The sequence below is a fragment of the Sciurus carolinensis genome, chromosome 4 (genome assembly GCF_902686445.1).
Source record: "Sciurus carolinensis chromosome 4, mSciCar1.2, whole genome shotgun sequence".
Taxonomy (NCBI): Eukaryota; Metazoa; Chordata; class Mammalia; order Rodentia; family Sciuridae; genus Sciurus; species Sciurus carolinensis.
Window position 1 is genome coordinate 174,159,313 of NC_062216.1, and position 17,253 is coordinate 174,176,565.

General features: G+C 57.0%; 1 protein-coding gene across 3 annotated transcripts in view; it reads left to right on the forward strand.

Moving 5' to 3' along the window:
- Positions 1–16,869, forward strand: part of Tbc1d22a (TBC1 domain family member 22A) — a 338,112-nt gene extending 321,243 nt beyond the window's left edge. For all 3 annotated transcript variants that reach the window (XM_047549403.1, XM_047549401.1, XM_047549404.1), the window contains one exon: positions 9,411–16,869. In XM_047549403.1, coding sequence (XP_047405359.1) covers positions 9,411–9,539 — 129 coding nt within the window. In that variant the 3' untranslated portion in view covers positions 9,540–16,869. The remainder of the gene's footprint in view (positions 1–9,410) is intronic.
- Positions 16,870–17,253: the final 384 nt, after the last annotated feature.

Below are 17,253 nucleotides of genomic sequence, written 5' to 3' on the forward strand. Positions count from 1 at the left end.
CTCCGAGAGGATGTGGAGGACATGACGCTGGAGAGCGGCTGCTGGTCTGTGGGAGGTCGGTTCCCTTCCTGTGGCCTCCGTGGGGCTTGTGAGCAGCGCAGGGAGCAGCCGAGAGGAAAGGGCCGTGCCCGCCCCAGGCTCTCACCTGGCTGGGGAGCAGGCCTTATCCGCAGTAGATTTCTGAGCACTCTGAGGCAATGTGACCCCAGGGCCCTTGCGCTGTGGTCAGTGGGGGCTCCTGCACACTCTCCACAGTCTCGTGGACTCTGACTCAGAAGCTGCCCTTCCAGACCTCAGCCACTCTGCACCTCTCACCCCACAGTGGAAACCGCCCGAACGCATGGAGCCCGGCATTCGGGAGGGCAGCCCCCCCAGGACATGTAAGTACAGGAGGCGTCGCTCTCCTGCTGCGTCTCTGGAAGTGTCACCAGGCCTTGTTGGGACAGGCTCCCTCGTGGCCCCCCACCTCAGTGGAATGTGGGCCTCTGAGGTCCACAAGAAGCAGAGCTGGCCGCCCGCTGGGCCTCTTCCTTGGAGCTCGGGGAGATTCTGGGAGGTGGTTCCCCTGAAGGTCTTCCAAGCTCTGTGGTCCCAGGTGTCCTTTCTCACCTCGGAGGCCCCCTTCTGCCCTGTGGTTAAGGACCCCCTCACAGGCCTGTTGAGTGGTCATTGTGGACTTCAGGCACTTGTAGAGGTGGAGAGCAGTGTCACCTCTTAGCTGGCTCTTCCTCAGGCCCTGCCCTGGAAAGGGCACGGTGCCTCACAGCGTGCCCATCGGTGCAGTCACCACTGCCTGTGACTTTGTTCTTGTTCCTTGATTGCAGGCTTTGTGGCCCAGGCCAGCAGCGACCCCCTGGGACCTCAGCTTCCTGGCAGTACCACGGTAGTGACAGTGGTGCCCACCATAGGGGTGGCACATGGATGTGGAGGAGTGTGTGCCAGCTGTGGGGCTGGGTATCTGACTGCCCCATGTTAGGGTTCCTCTGGGCGACAGCAGGGTGTCCCTAGCCTGCTCCTCACTTGACAAGAAGCTGCTGTTGTGTCAAGTGCTCGCTCTCATTCTGAGGTCACTGGTCTCTGGTCCCGCAGTCGGGTGAGCTGACCAGAAGTTTCTCCCAGGAGGCTGAACGGGAGGGTGCTTGCAGCTCCAGGTGTGGCTGTCACCCTCGCGACCACTCAGGTCTGTCACGCAGGAGGTCTGCAGGCAGGTTTGCGTGGATGTGAGTGGGTGTGCGCAGGTGAGGCGGGTGGGCGGAGGTGCCATGGGAATGGAGGGTAGCGCCTCCATCTGTGTCTTAGGGGCAAACAGGCCCTCATGCAGACCTGATGCTCCGCTGGCCCATCGCTGCTCTTGGCTCCCATTCAGGCTCTCCAAGTGACCCTCTGAACTCTCTCTGGACGTCCTTTCTGGCTCCATCTCTCTGGACATCCTTTCTGGGTTCGTCTCTCTGGGTGTCCTCAACTGCAGCCTTCAGTCGTCATGTGCAGAAGTGCCCCCTCTGAACTCATGACCCTGAGCCTGGGACCACCTAGCAGTGTGCTGCTCTGGTCCTGGAGCTAGCAGGACAGAGGGCACCTGCCTACAGAGCAGCTTGCAGTGGGGAAGTGGACAGCGGGCACAGGCAGCAGAAGGCCTGTGCTGCCCGAGTCACCAAGAGGGCACGGGGCTTTGGAGGCTCCCTGTGCACCCCCTCCTGCTTCTGAGAGTTCTTGAACTCTTTAACTCCAGACTTTATAGCTTGCGGTTCGGAACGTTCTGTCTTTTGTTAGGGCTTCCACCTCTGCTATCACCCAGCTTTTCAGCCCCGAGGCTGCGGTTCCCACATGTCCTCATGAATCCACATGCCTCTTGACACCTGCCCTTGAGTCTGCTTGATGCTGCCCGGCGCCCCGTGGGCCATTTTCTGTCTGGTGCCTCCTGGCCCGTCCTTCTTGACTGTGGTGCCATTTCTGTTCATCAGAGTAGCTGACACGCTCTCCTGTGTGCTGGGCATCCTGGGCGGTGCTCTTGCCACTCCTGGTTCTGCTATGCTCTGCACGTGAGTTTCTTCTAGTGTGCATTCCATCTGGCTTATAAGCGATGACTTGATCCCAGTCTTGCGCCTAAAGGAAGGCAAACTCCCAGGGCAGTAACAGAGCACCTGGGTGCTCGACCTAGAGGCTCACCTGAGCCGGCTGGCTGGGAATAGATTCTCTGAGCTCACATTTCAGACCTGAGGGAACCAGAAGAATTGTTCCCACGAAAGCCAGCAGAAAGCTTTCCGAGCCTGAGGCAGGAGAGGGACTACCTGTGAGTGTTTTTGTTTGTTTGTGACTATTCTTGTGGTGCTGGGCCTGTTAGCTAAGTGCCCTGCCATGAGCTGCACCCCAGCCCTATCTGAGTTCCTAACAAGGGCAGAGGGCAGGGGCTGGTCTGAACACTAAGGAGCCAAGCAGCGCAGAACCTTGGCTGGGGTCCGTTCCTCCTGCAACAGGAGCCATCAGCACCTTTGAGAAAGCAGAGTGATGTGCTAGAACTTTCCGTTTCAAGGAGACGGCATCCCTGCCTGTGCGGGTGTGGGTCATTGGGGGTGGGCAGAGTGGGAGGGGCCCCGGCAGTGCTGCAGGGTGGGGTGGGCTGGGGTCGTGTGAGTGTGGGAAGGCAGTGTGACCAGGCGCAGTGTGGAGGTGGCGCTGGCAGGGGCCGTGGGCGCTGGATGTGGGTGGCGCCTCTGTGCCACTTCCCCTAACCATGCAGGGATGAGTCGCTGAGTTAGCTTGACATGCCGCAGACTTGGCCATGGCAGGACACAGGCCAGAGACAACCCTAGGACGTGCAGGGCTGGAGGTCCGGGAGCTGGGTGCTGGGCAGAGATGTGGGGGTGGGGACGCGGGGTTGTCAGCCCTGACCCCAAAGGACATCCCCAGATGTGCGGAGGAGAGGAGAGGGCCAGGTTGCCTTGACACCCAGAGGACCACAGGACAGGGCTGCCGAGGAGGCTGGGAGGTGGCCAGAGTGATGGAAGATGGGCCAGGGAGGAGTGGCAGCAGGACCAGGGGTTCAGGTCAGCCAGGACTGCAGGAAGGGTGGGTTGGGCGGGTCCGTGGGGGTGGTAGGAGCCCAGGTGCACGGGTCCTCAAGCCCCTGTGTCCTGCATAGTGCCCTCTGTGCTGCCTGCTGGCAGTGTGACCACAGCTGCCTGGGTTCAGCCTGGAGAACCCAGAGTGGGGGCGGCTGCTGTGAGACGTGCCCAGGTCCGGGTGCCAGGGCCGCGGGCCTGGCGCTTTGTAGATAAGCGCGAAGCCTCTTCCCTGCAGCCCCGCTGCCCTCCCGCGTGACGCCTGGGACGGCATGGTCACCGCTTCCCTGGCCTGGGGTCCACAAAGCAGGCAGCATGCTCAGGATGAAAGAGACTCTAATCGCCGTGCGAGGATTCACAGCACTGTGTTGATCAAAGCCCCCGCCCTGCCCAGACGTGGAAGTTCAAAGCCAGCCCTGGGCGCTGCGTGCCCAGCTCGATTTGAGTTCCAAAGGTGTTTTTCTCTTAGAATTCTTCTTCTGGCAAAAATACAGAATTAATTACAAGGACAGTGCGTGTCCCTGTGCCATCAGGGGTTCCTTGGAAGACTGCTGTGTCGAGGGGTCACCTCCTATTTTCACCCCCTGAGCGCTACCAGCCCAGGAGCTGGCTGCAACCGCCTGTCATTGCGTTGCTATCTTTAGCCCTGGTTTGGCCCAAAACTTGACAAGATTTTCAAACTAATAACTGGATTGTCAAAGAAATCAACTGTCAGAGCTGCACTCTGGGCTTCTGGGAGGGACTGGGAGGGACAGGAGGGAGGGTGATGGGAAGTGACCTCAGGGCTGCTGGCCTTGGTGGACCCTGGCCCAGTCTAAGGTGAAGGGCACCATAGCTCCTCCTGTAAGACACAAGGGCATGTGGTGCTTGGGGACATCACACTGCACCCATCCTGGGCGCCGAGCTCGCTCTGCTGGTTTCTGAGTCCTGGGGACGGGGCCTGGAGCTGGCGGGCTCTGGCTCCCCGAGTGGCCTGCCCAGTGGTGGCTGCCTAGGGGCGCAGGGCGAGGAGTGAATCAGAGTAGTTAACCCTGCCACCTGCCTGCATGCTGGGAGTAGCCTCCTCACTGTGCTCAGGGAAGAAAGGACTCAGAGGAGGGAGCCCGTTGGCTCAGGGCTCATTCACCCCTGCGTGTTGGCAATTTGTAAACTTTGACTGGAGTGGCCTTTGAGCAGACCTCCCTGTGTTCTCCACTGTGCGTGAGGAGCGGCGTGTCAAGCTGGGCCACTGCCTGGCCCTTGCCTGCCCGCCGCCTGCGGGCCTTCCCTGCACCCAGTGGGCAGGGGGTGGCAGGCTGCGCGGCAGCGTCACTAAGAGCGGGCACCACTTAGCGTGAAGTGTCCTAGTAGCCACGTAGAAATGCGAAAACAAACGAAACGCAGGTGTAACTGACTTTAACAGAACACTGGATTTGACCCAGCGCATCAGAATACCGCCTGAACCTGGAGTCCATTAAGATTCCTGAGGGAAAGCTCTGCCTTTCATTAATACTAAATGTTAGCGTTGGACCCACATCAGTGGATACCTCTCCCCCTGCTGGAGATGCTCAGCAGCCCCCGTGGCCACAGCCACAGACCTGGAGGCCAAGTGCACAGCGGCCAGCGGTCAGGCGCCGGATTCTTCTTCTAGTACTAGATGCTGTCTCTTCTTGTCAGTTTCTCCCGCAGGCAGTCTCCTGACTGCTGTGCCATGTGCTGGACACAGGTGGCCTCTGCACGAGGGGCCACTCAGTGAGTAGCCAACCCACATCTCTGTATGCGCTGCTCTCGAGAAGGCCTGGCACAGAAGATGGGGCTGTGCCAGAGAGCCAGCCTGTCTGCACAGCAGAGACCCACACTCAGGGCCCTGTGATGAGCTGGACAACCCCCAGGCTGCAGCAGGGGCCAGGCGGAGCAGGCCTGCTGCTCGTACACTCTTGCATCATGTCTAATGAACAAACAGTGCACGTGTACTTTTTAAAGATGAGAAAACATGGGCTAGGAGAAGAAAATCCCACGTTTCCTCGGCCACGGCTCTTGGTTTTTCGTGCAGATTCACGCCTGTGGGTTTGCATGTCCACAAGAAAGGCAGCACACTGTCGAGTCTGCGCACGTGCCTGTCCGCAGGCAGACGGTACCGGGGAGCAGAGCCAGGACTGCTTTCTGTGCCCGAGGCCTGCGGAGGCCTGGCTGGCTGTGGTGCTGGCTCTGTGACCCATGGCTGGCTGTCCAGGTGGCTCTGTACTGTGCCTGTACCTTGCCCTCAGAGGGTCTTGCAGCAGCCAGAACTGTTGGGGTGGCACCTGTCTCTGTTTCAGCCCTCCCACGTGGGGTCCATCTGTGAGGTGCACTGCTGGGCCTGCCTATGGCCCCGCCTGGGGACTGGCACTGGCTCTGGATCTCCACCCTTTGGTCCCTTTCCCGTTGCCTTTCCCACGAGTCCTGCCTGGAGTCCCAGCGGGTCTCGGTCACAGTCCTAGAGCACAAGTGTCTCAGAACACCTTGTCTTCAGGGGGAAGATGCGTCCTCTTGGCCCCGGGCCACATGGTCACAGCTTTTGCAGGAAGGGACCTTTTCACTTTGGTGTACATAGAGGCACGTTGCCTAGAGCCCATCGGCCTGGGCGGCAGTGCCCTCTCCAGCTGGCCCAGGTTCGTCAATCCACATGGCAGGGTTGTGGGGGTTGCCACAGGTTCTAGGGGAGGCCTTGCACAGGAGGGCACAGGGCAGAGCAGAGCGTGGTGGGGCACTCCTGGGGCCGCTCCCTGCCCTCATGGCTGACGGGTTATCTATGGCGATGAGGATGGGCCTTTTGTCTTACGTGCTCAGCAATCGATGCCCCAGTCAGTTCTTCAGGAATATTTTAAAGTCAGTGCAGCTCGTTGTGCATCTGAGGTTGGAATTTGAAGGTCAAATCCAAAGGGGTTCAAGGACATCCTCCTCTAGGTCTCTTGGCGTGTCCTCCCGGGATTGACAGATGCAGTGTGGGTGCATGGGCAGGTGTGGCTGCTCCTGGTGGGACCCCAGCCCCTGCCCAGTCACACCTGTGACGGTGCCCCCTTCAGCCATTGGCCTGCTCCCGACTGTTTCCAGGCACACTGCAGGAGAGCAGGCGCCGTGCCTGCCTCCTCTGAGCGCTCTGCTCTCTCAGCGAGAACTTGCTTTCTCGTGACGCTCTTGCTGAGTGATCTGGCATTGCCTGTGGATGGTGATTTGTTGGAAGCACGTGGCTGCCATGGCTCCTGCTGCCACCACTAGTGGTCACATGCTGATTTCATGATAGCAGCAGCGTTGGGCAGATCAAGGGAGAGGGCCTGTCACACGCCTTTTACAGGTGACCAGCTAAGGCACAGCCAGTTAGGGACCTGCCCAGGGCACGTAGCTAGCGCTGGGTGGTTTTGCAACCTGGTCCTTGGGCACCAGCCAGTGGGTGCTCGCTGACCTTTGGTAGTGCCTGGGGTGTTGAGTCACCTTTCTGTGATGTTCACTGACCTCTGCTGAGCTTGTTATGCTGTTCTGGGGCATAGGGACTCAGGGCCCTGCTGACATAGTGCAGGAAGCACGTCCCCTACCACAGGCTTGCACACCGAGGCTGTGGCTGCGCAGTGCCGTCTGGTGGTGGTGGAGCTAGGCTTGGAAAGTACCACCTGGTGTCTCATCTGATCTCTGCCCATCCCACTGCTGCCTGGGCTCACAGAGCCTGTTCGGTGCCACCAGACAGCATCCTGGGTCCCGACGGGCCGTGGGACAAGACCACAGGAGCCTGTGTGCAGAGGTGATCACGTGGTGCAGATGGTGCTGTGATGAGTTTGACTCTGGAAAATACAGTCCTTCTGGCAGCAAAGCGCCAAAGCCGCAAATGTCGTTTGCTCCTACCAAGGTCCCCCCCATGAGGGGGAGGGCACAGCAGGGATGGCTGCCTGTTCCCCTCAGCGCACAGGGGTGAGCAAGGCCTCCCTTGAAGGTTGGCAGTGCCAAGGTGGTCACAGTGTCTGTTATGGGCAGACAGGATTGGTGGGGAAGTGCCACCTGGTCTTTGGACCAGGACCCCGGAGGCCTCCCTCCCAGCCCTGCGCCTGGCTACGCAGCATGGGGTGGTCCCAGGGCGAGGCACAGCCCCGTACTGCAAGCGTGGCGATGGCTCTGTGGGTTATAGACCCCCCGTCCCCCCCCCCCGCCGCATGAGGTGGATAATTCAGAATGGCGCAGGGCTAATAAACGTGCCAAGATTCCCAGCCTGGAGGACTCCACTGCCTGGCGCATAAATAAGACAAGCCTTTTTAAAAGAGATCTGTATTTAAGGGTGTTTGTCTGTGTTCTCCGCCTGCTGGAAAGGTCACCTGGATAGATCTTTCCTTCCTTAGCATTGCAGGCAGTAAGGAATCAGGAGTTTCTATTCTCCCCACCATCCAGCGAACCTGGGGGACTAAATTAGATTCTGAAATTGAGTGTGCAGTGGAGTGGTAAGCCGCCGTGATGGGAGGGCACTGCTTCTCACCTTGCAGGTAGCGAGGTCATGATAATACGGAGCGAAGTGGATTAAAAATAAACCAAAGGTATTTATTTATGACCTGCTCGGAATCGGATTGGCATCCGTGTAAGTTGCATCTAATGGTGAAAGACAGCAGATGATGTTGATGTGTCCCTGAGGACATATTGCCAGTGAAATTTGCTCCGTGAATTCAATTTAAAGGCCCACAGAAAGTATCCAAAATGCAAAGGAAAAGGGGGGTTGGCATGCAGCCATAGCAAAATGACAATTAGAGGAGCGTCCTGGCACGGAGCCCTCGTGGTGCGCGATGCAGGAGGGCTGCTCATGGACAGCCAGGCCTACGCCACCAGGGCGGGGCCAGGCATGGGCGGTCACCAGGGCAGCGGGGCCTGTGCCAGGCCCTGCACCAGGACAGCTTGGCCTGTCTCCATTCTGTTCTTCACTGCTGAAGAGAGCCAGGACGAGGACCACACAGAAAGCAGGACTCGTGCTGCCCAGCCAGCTCTGCAGCGCCCCCTCCGTGCCAACCTTGCGGGGGTCCCAGAGGCTCCCTCAGGTTGGGATGACCTCGTGAGGCTGTGCCTTTTCTAGACAGATGGTGTGGGCAGCCTGAGCCAGCTGCCTCCTCTGCCACTTGTCACCTGCCAGGTGCTGGGAAGGGACCATGCCAGCACCCTGGGAGCCTGACTACCTTCCTTACTTCCTTCCTGCTTCTGGGTGGGCAGGGCGGGAGCAGGTGGCCCTGAGGGCGCCAAGTCCACACTAGGATAGCGTCCAGCAGGGCCATTGCAGCAGTGTGTGCCGCCCTCAAGAAGTCTTCTGGCTTCATGAGGAGGGGGAGCCTGGCATGGGCCAGCCCCGGCCAGGGGCCCAGTCCCTGCTTCCTCTCCTGAGACCCCCCAGCCCAGGGAGCTGTCCCGGCTACAGGTCCTCAGAGCCTGACTCCTGCCAAACCGCCAGAGGTCCGCAGCCCCTCCAAACCCACTGTGCCCTCAGCGAGGTGGGCTGTGGGCTGCTGGGAGGGGCTGCATGTGGGTGCACAGTGGGGGTGGGCTGAGTCCTGGCCCTGCCACAGTTCCAGTTAGGAGGTCACCGTTCACCAGTTGTCTGCGTCCCAACCTCTAAACTCCGAGTTCTGGAGATGTGCCCTTGTGTCCTTTGCGGGCGTGACTTGCGCACAGCCTCTCCGGGCTGAGCCATGGCCATTGCAGGCTGGGTGCTTGGCGAGCAGGGGGTAGACTCAGAGCAGAGCTCCTGCTTCCCGGAAGCCAGAGGAACCAAGTGACTGAGCGACAGGGCCCATGCGTGGGCCCCGTGGGCCCGTGTGCGCATGCCTGGTGCTGGTGTGCTGCTGTGGCCCCCGCGGGTGGTCCCCGTCTGCACAGCTATACAAGGCTGGGCTCGGCTCGGCTCAGAGGTGGCACTGCCTCAGCTGCTCCACTCGGCCCGGGCACATGGCGGGTTGCTGACACCTGGTGCCTCCACACACTCGGCTTGCTTTCTTCTGCACAGGGCGGCTGTGGCGGGGAAGGCCTGACGAGCCCCTGCTCTCAGGTGAACCTGAGCCGGCTCCACCCTGTGTCCCCTGCCGGAGCAGGGGTGGCGCAGCTGCGTGTCGCAGAGGCTTCTGGTCACCTGCCCCAGCCTCCTGAGCACAGTCTGTCCCTGAACGTGCTGGTGTCTGCCTCCCTTGTAGCCATGTGGACTTAGGTCAATGGCCTGCAGATGCGAAGTGCGGTCAGCTGCGGCCAGCAGCCCTCACAGGTCAAGCTGTGAGTGGGAGGTGGGCTGCTGGAGTGGAGGGTGACTGCCCTGTCTCGGGGCCCTGGCCTGCAGCCCCTGCTGACCCCTCCTCTGACCTGCCTTCTCTCTCCCCACAGGAGCTGCTTCTCTTCCTCCAGAACCTGCCCATGCCCGCTGGGGTGACGAGGACATCAAGCCTTCTGCTTGCTGAGGCCTACCGCCTCAAGTTTGTCTTCGCAGATGCCCCCAATCACTACAAGAAGTGAGGCCCGGGGCCAGTGACAGTGGGCCTCACTGTGCAGAGGCAGTGTCCTCTCCTCACCTGGCCAGCTGCAGGCCCCTTTGAGCTGGTGCTGGCCAAGCACTGCCTTGGGAGCAGCCCAATCCTGCAGGCGACTTGCCAGGGTGGGCCCAGGCGTCGAGGGCTGAGGGGGGTGGGGCAGCTCCAGTTTCCTGAGATACCAAAGAGAGCCAAGGAGGGTCCCAGCTTTTGGGGACCAGAGATGGGTCAGGCGTCCCCCTCACTCTGTCTCTGGAGTGTCCCTTGCCAAATGCCCACCCTGGAACCCTAACCTGGGGGCAGCCAAGCGGCAGAGCCTCTCAGAGGCCTGCTGTCCAGGAGCCAGGCAGAGGAGGGGCGGCTCTCTCAGACCTTCTTCACCGTGCAAAATCTCCATGCTGCTGAGTGAGAGAGTAAAATGTGGACAGGATGCCGAGCGGGACCTTGCCATCTGCTGGAGCCCTGTGTGCAGAGCCGCTGACGGCCAGCCTCACCCGGGCCTGCAAGCCCTTCACCCTGGGTGTTTGTTTTTGGTTTGAGTTTGGCTGGAAGGCCGCTGTCAGACGTTTGGATCTCGGGGACCGTGGGGCAGGAGGTGGGGGCAGAGTGAGGCCTCTCTCAGTTGCCTTACTTTCCATGTCTAATCTTCAAAAGAGAGACCACCCCCACCCCATCCTGGGGGCTCCCTGTTCCAGTAGCACTGGGTGGGTGGGGGCTCCTCTCAGAGCAGGATGACCTGGCCTGTCGCTGGGCCTGCACTGGGGCGCTCTTCCAGGCAGAACTCCTCGCGTCTCCTGGCTCCCAGCAGCTCCGTTGCTCTTCCCTGGGTCTGCGGTGAGTTAGGCTTGATCGCTTGCTGTGCTCACCTGCTCCTCGGCTCTGCAGGGGCTGCCTTTGCTGCTCCACACCATCAGACTTGCTTCACACACACTCTCCAGGTGACATGGACACCCTGTGGGGGCCCTGGGCCACAGGTGGGGTCGGTGGCCGCAGCCTGTCTCACCCTGAGCCAGGACAGGGCCCTCCCCTCAGCAACCCACTGTTGCCACTTCTCAGATCTGTCCCTTGTTTAGGGGCAGTGGTGCCCTGCCTGTGTGCCTGGCCACTGCCCAGAGCTATGGGATATCCAGATGTGTGATGTGTACCTTCCTGCTTCTATTAAAATCATCTTGGTTCATTACCATGTGACTTGGAAATTAGCACAGAGTACTGTGCAGATGTCACGTGCTTCCAACTCTGTGGAGCCCAGTCAGCCCTAGATCAGATGGAGACTGTTTCTACCAGGATCAAGGGTTCCTCCCAGACCACCTTTGAGTGGCCCCTGACCCCTGCTCCTTCGCCAGGGATGGGGAAGAGCGATCCAGTTACAAGAACAGCCATCCCGGTGGCTCTGTGTGCAAGTCCCCACCCTGAGCTTCGCTCTGTAGCTCAGAGAGCTCTACACAGTCAGAATGTTGGGGACAGAGCATCTGCCCTTTGAGGCAGGTTATTTTTCAAAGGGGAAGGATCCTCAAAGCTAAATTTTGTCCTGCCTGTAATTCTGTGTGGAAATGCTGGACTGGATGCGAGGGACCCAGTGATACTCCTGGTTCTGAGCAGGTGACCCAAACCATCAGGAGGGTCTGGGAACATGGAATAAAGATGGTAAATGCAGCCTGCGGCCGTCTGGCCTGGGACGTGAGGACTCACTTTTCAAGCAGGCCCTGACCCAGTGCTGAGTCTTGAGTGCCAGGACCTGTGGGCACCTGTGGCGCCTCGGCAGAGGAGGGTGCACTCGAAGGGTGGTATGACAGGACCCACTGGGCTCCGGTCCCCCAAGCTCAGGCCCCGCACTGCCAGAGACAGACGCTGGTAGCGTCAGGGTGCAGGCCCCGCCCTGGGCTTTGCCAGAGGTCTGCTCGGTGTGCCCCAGGATCGGGCCATTCCCCCCAGCCTGGCACTCGGGCACACTCGACCTCCAGCCCTGGGAAAGACACACTCCGCCCCTCCCCATCACCAAAGCAGCCCTGCCGAGCCCACTTCTCAGGAGTCGTGGAGGCCGCGTGCCTGTCTCCGTGCCCGTCTGTACCCCCACGTCTGGGATCCTCCCACAACAGCACTTGGGTTTCTGCCTGCTTGTGCTGCTCTGCCGCCAGGCATGGGCAGTGCTTTCTGCCCCCAAGGGTGGACTGTAACCCAATGGACTGAGCTGAGGGTGCGCCATATGCCTAGACTCAGTGGTACCCACTGTGGTCTACAGAACAGGGCCTGGTGGTCCCTCCCCGCAGCCACCAACCCTGGGCTCCACTAGGATCTCAGCAGCTGCCTCCTGCTGTTTGCCATTCTGGTTTGCACTAGGCCCAGCTGAGGCCTTCACTGCCAAATCAGGGTGCCCTATCCTGGGTGGCCCTGTCCCTATGCACCTCATCCGCCTGACCCATGGAAGTGACCTGGCATGCTGGCTCTACTGCTGTGTGTGAAGGGCCAGAGGTAGCCCTGCGGCAGCCAGGCCCTGACCAGGGCAGCTTCGTTAGGGCGGGGCCGAGTCCCGGGGTGTCTGAGCTGCTCAGGCTATAGAAGGGACTAACAGAGAGCTGGTGTGCTTGTTGATGGAGCAGGACGTGGGGACAAGCTGCAGAAAAGCCATCTCGGCTGCAGGGAGTGAAACCTCCAGTTGCTCTGACCAGGCCCTAGCCCCAGCCGGTCTGCTCTCAGGCCGTGGTTCCCGAGAGCTTCCTTGAGGCAGACAACTGAGGCGCACTCTTCCTGGAGCCTACTGCCGCCCCCTACGTGCTGCCCTCCTCTCGTCCCCAGCCCTGGACTCCCTCCAGGGCAGCATTTAGCCCCAGAGGGTCAGTTGCTCAGATCTGTCCCACTCCGCTCAGAGGCCTTTTTCAGCTCCGCCCTGCAGCCCTGGTTGGGAAGTCCTCAGCAAGGGACGGCTGAATGAGTGCACAAAGCCACTTCCACTACCCAACCTCAGGCCACTGGCAATCGAGGCTGGTTAGAAAGTCTCCCGTCAAAGAACAGTCCAGGACCAGGTGGCTCACTGCTGAATTCTACCAAAAGAATCAACACCAACCCTTCTTAAACTCTTCCAAACAACCAAAGAAGAGGGAGGACTTCCAAGCTTTTTTATTAAAACCAGGCCCAACATTAAATTACCCTGATATCAAAGCCACACAAGGACATTACAAGAAAATAAAACCACAAGCCAGTATCCTTTTGATGAGCATAAATGCAAAAATCCTCAACAAAAACTAGCAAGACAAATGCATGGCACATTTCGAAGCCTCATCCCCCCCTGATCAAGTAGGATTTACTCCTGGGATGTGAGGATGACTCACCACAGGCATGTCAGTAAATATGATACCCCACATTAACAGAACGAAGAACAAAACCCACACGGACGTGTCATTAGATGCAGACAAAGCATTTGACAAAATTCACTGTCCTTTTATGATAAGAAATTGGATCAAAACGGCTACTGAAGGAATGTACCTCAGCACAGCAAAGGCCCTCTGAGAAGCCCACAGCCAGCCCTGCACTCAGTGTGCAAAGTTAAAGCCCTTTTCTCTGAGGCCAGGTGTTCAGGACAGGATGCCCACTCTGACCTCTGTACTCGGCATGGCACTGGAAGTGCTCCCCAGAGCAGTCAAACAAGAGAAAACTGGGAAGGCATCCCCCTGGGGAAAGGAGAAGTTAAATTGTCCCTGTTTGCCAGTAACATGACACATCACCCATACACAATCAGAACTGATAACTGAATTCAGTACAGTTGTAGAACACAAAACTACATTTCCATACACTAACAACAAACTACATGCAAAAGAAATCAAGAAAACAATCACATTTACACCAGCTGCAAAAATAAAACAGCAATAAATTTAACCAAAGAGGTAAAAGATCTGTCAACTGCAAACTATAAAGCATTACTGAAAGGAATTGGAGAAGACAAAATTAAGTGGAACGATATCCCATTTTCATGGATTGGAAGAATGAAAATTGTTAAAATAGCCCTTCCACCCAAAGTGATCTATAGATACAGTGCAATCAAAGTGCCAATTTTGTTTTCATTGAGATAGAAAATCACACGTAGCCAAGCAGAAGAACAGCTGGGAGGGTCACACTGCCTGGCTCCAAACTGTACTACAAAGCTGTCTCAAGACAGCACAAAACAAAGCACAAAGTAACCACATCACCTAATGGAACAGAATGGAGAGCCCAGAAGTGAACCCGGGCACGTACACTGGGAGAAAAATCACATCCCCTAATAATTCTAGATGAACTGATTTGAATATAAAAACTAAAGTCCCCCCCAATAGTCAAAATAAAAGTAGGCGACTATTTTTATATCTGCACGTGGAAAAAGGCTTTCTAAACATGATGCCAATGGCAAAGACAGCATAGAAAACTACCAGTAAATACCTGTAGGTCGCACTACCCGAGCAACTGCAAGGACCACCGAATCCAAGAACTTCAATAAACAAAGATTCCTGATAAACAATAAGCTGGACCAACATTTGCAACAGGTGAGACATTTGAATTCCTTAGTACATACAGCTCTTGGAAATGGATAAAAATGGGCCCAGCACAGCAAATAGGCAGTTCACTAAAAGAAGCAATTCAAGTGATAGCATTCTCACAATGCTAATAGTTAAAGAAATGGAGAAAATACAGGACAAGATGTCAGGCTCCGTCAAGTAGCAACTGTGGATCCAGGACTGCATTTGATCCTTTGTTATGTAGCAATAAAAAGCCAATACACCTTCTCTTTTAGTCTGTATTTTTTCCCAAAATTTGCAAATTTGTTGTTGTTGTTCTACTTTCAAACTGCAGAGTATGTCAGAAGAGGACATGACCCAGAATCAGCACTTCGTGGATTATCCCAGGGCAAACCCCCTCACCCGGGTTGAGACATAGAACACCCCAGACCCTGTGGCCCCTGCTCTCCTCCCCAAAGCACCAGTCTGATGTCCACCCCGGTCACCTGTCTTTCAGTGGTACCAGGGGAATCACACAGCACACACTCTCACGAACAGCCTTTTCTGCCCAACGCTTTCTGGTGGCGTGGGGTTTCCTTTGCCATTGCTGCGTGGTCCTGCATTATGTGAGTATGGACCGATTATGCATCTTGCTGCTGGAGGACCATTTCTGGTTGGGCCACTTTAAATAATGCTGCTGTGAACATGGGTGTGCAGGTCTCCTGCAGGTGCGTGCCCACAGTCTGGTTGCTCTTCACCCAGAAGTGGGGCGGCAGAGCCCTGTGCAGGGAACCTCCCTGTACTAAGGAATGCAGACGGTTGGGCAAAGCAGCCTCTCCTGATAGGCTTCCACCATCAGGGCAGGATCTGAGGGCCTCTCTCCTCCTCTCCTGCACTCACAACCATCAGCCTTGGTCATTATGGTGGGCAGGCTGTCTTCTCTGGCCCTGCCCCCGCTCAGCACGCATGCCTGGCCTCTGGCAGCCTTTCCTTCCTTCTTCCCTTGCTGCCCAGACAAACAGAGGCCTCTCAGGACATCTTGTTATGCTAATATCAGAAGCATTTTCCTCCTGCCATTAAAATTCTTCAAAAACATTTTAATGACCGCATAGTATTCAGCTACATGGATAAGCATAATTATTTGGTTATTCTCTTATGCCTCAAGTGGATTTTTTTTAACTGCTGCAAAAAGAATTTTTTTAACTGTTGCAAACATGGCTGAGATGAATAGCCACATTTCTGAACTTCCCCTTCTGCATTTTGAGTAGTGGGAGTCTTCAGTCCCCACTGCCAGATGCATGAGTTAGCAGGACTTACCAAGGTCCCCAGCCCATAGCGACTTGCCGTGAGGGAAAGATCTAGTCATTTGGTTTACTGTGGAACGTCTTAGTAGAAGTTTAAGAAATGATGTGATAATCTAAGTATAACTTTTTACACGGCAGAAACAGTGTGGAACTGTTGGAGAAGAGAAAGATCAAAACTGAGGAGGCAGGAAGTAGAAAAAAGCAAGGGAAAGCATGGTAACATAGGAAATGTTAATTACCTGCTCAGAAGAGGCACGTGACGCAGCTTGGAAATCATAAAACAGCGTGGTGTTGAAAAGAGACCCGAGTAAGACTTTCTGAAGTGAAAGAAATGTGAGGGCACTGACCAAACCCAGAGTGGCTGGGCCGTCTGCTGCCTTCGTCCACGTGCCAGAGAAAGCACTCCCACGTCCGCGGAGCTTCCCTGCTCACGGCCTGCAAGGGTGAGGCCACCTGCACAGGTGAGCACCCCTGAGCCACCAGGAACCGCTGGCCTGTCCACAAGTGTAGCCACAGCACGGCTCCTGCAGAAAGCGGCAGACCCCTGGGGAACAGGTTAAAACTAAGACAACTGGATTCAAATAATGATGCGGAAACAGATGCTACTGGAGTGGAAAAGAGATGAAAGAACGGAGACGGCCGAACCAGACGTGGATTTAGGCCAGTCTCGAACCTCCAGGAGGGCAGGGACCTGGGCCCGCTCCTCAGGTGGGCTGCCTCTGGTGGCCTTCAGAACCAGCACCCATCTATAGATGGAGCCGAATAAATGTTTGTTGAACAACAGACAACTCCTAACGAATGAATTTTAAAGGAACAAGGGGAAACTGCGGATGCTGGAGGAATTTTAAAAATCAAAAGCAGCAAGAGAAGAATAAGTAGCCAAAGACTAGGAGAAAATAACTGCAAACGCCGGCATCAGTAGAGAACTGTACACAAAAATAAGAATGTGAATCCCAACAATAAGAGAATGAGAAGCCCAGTTAAACGGGCACGTTCAGATCTCACGGGGGAGGATGGCAGGTGGTGAAGGAGCACACCGAGAGCGGCTAAGTGACGGAGTCACTGGGGAACGCCAGGCAAGCAGCAGTGAGGCGCCACCTTGCCCTGTAAGGGGGCAGGTCCAGAACGCTGACCGCCCCAGCACCGGTGATGTGCGGGGCAACAGCCATGCTTGGCGTTGCTCTTGGGGACAGCATGCCACTGGGGACAGCATGCCGGGGCGGCTCTGGGAGACAGCTCGAGGTTTCTCCCAAGTTAAAGGTTCTCAGTCGTGGCCTGGATACTTGACCCAGTTGATCTGAAGGCTTATGAGCCCATGAAGCCTACAGCCAATGGCCCGCACGTGGACGCAACCGGAGTGACCTCCGTAAGTGGGAACATAATTGGTGGTGCGTCCATGCATTGGACTCACATTCAGCAATCAGAGAGGCCTGGAGGAAACGCAGGCACGTTGACAAGTGAAAGAGCGTGGCCTGGAGGGCTCCACGCTGCGGTTCTCTATGTGACGCTCAGTACAAGGCAAGATGACAGCTGGTAAAAAGACCAGCGGCTGCCAGGGGCTGGGGCGGGCGGGATGAATGCACAGGGCACCAAGGACCCGTGGGTGGCTGCCGGTACCATTGTCTAAGCACAACATGCCACACCAGGGGAGACCCTAATGTCCACTGCAACCTTGGCCCTTGCCCAGCACGTGCGGGAAATGGAGGATTTGCTGCTCTTTGGTTTCCTTTCTTTTTTCCAGCAAGCCTGCAGGCTGGCTCTGTGATGGACTGTCTGACAGCCATCAGCCAGGCCAGGCAGGCAGGTGGGAGGCACCGCCTGCCTCCTGCGCCTCGGTTTGGGACTGGGTGGGGAGCTGGAGGAGGAAGAGGTCCAGCACAGGCTGTCCCGGCTCATTAAACCTGTGGTCATGGCCATGGAGCTCAGTGACCCC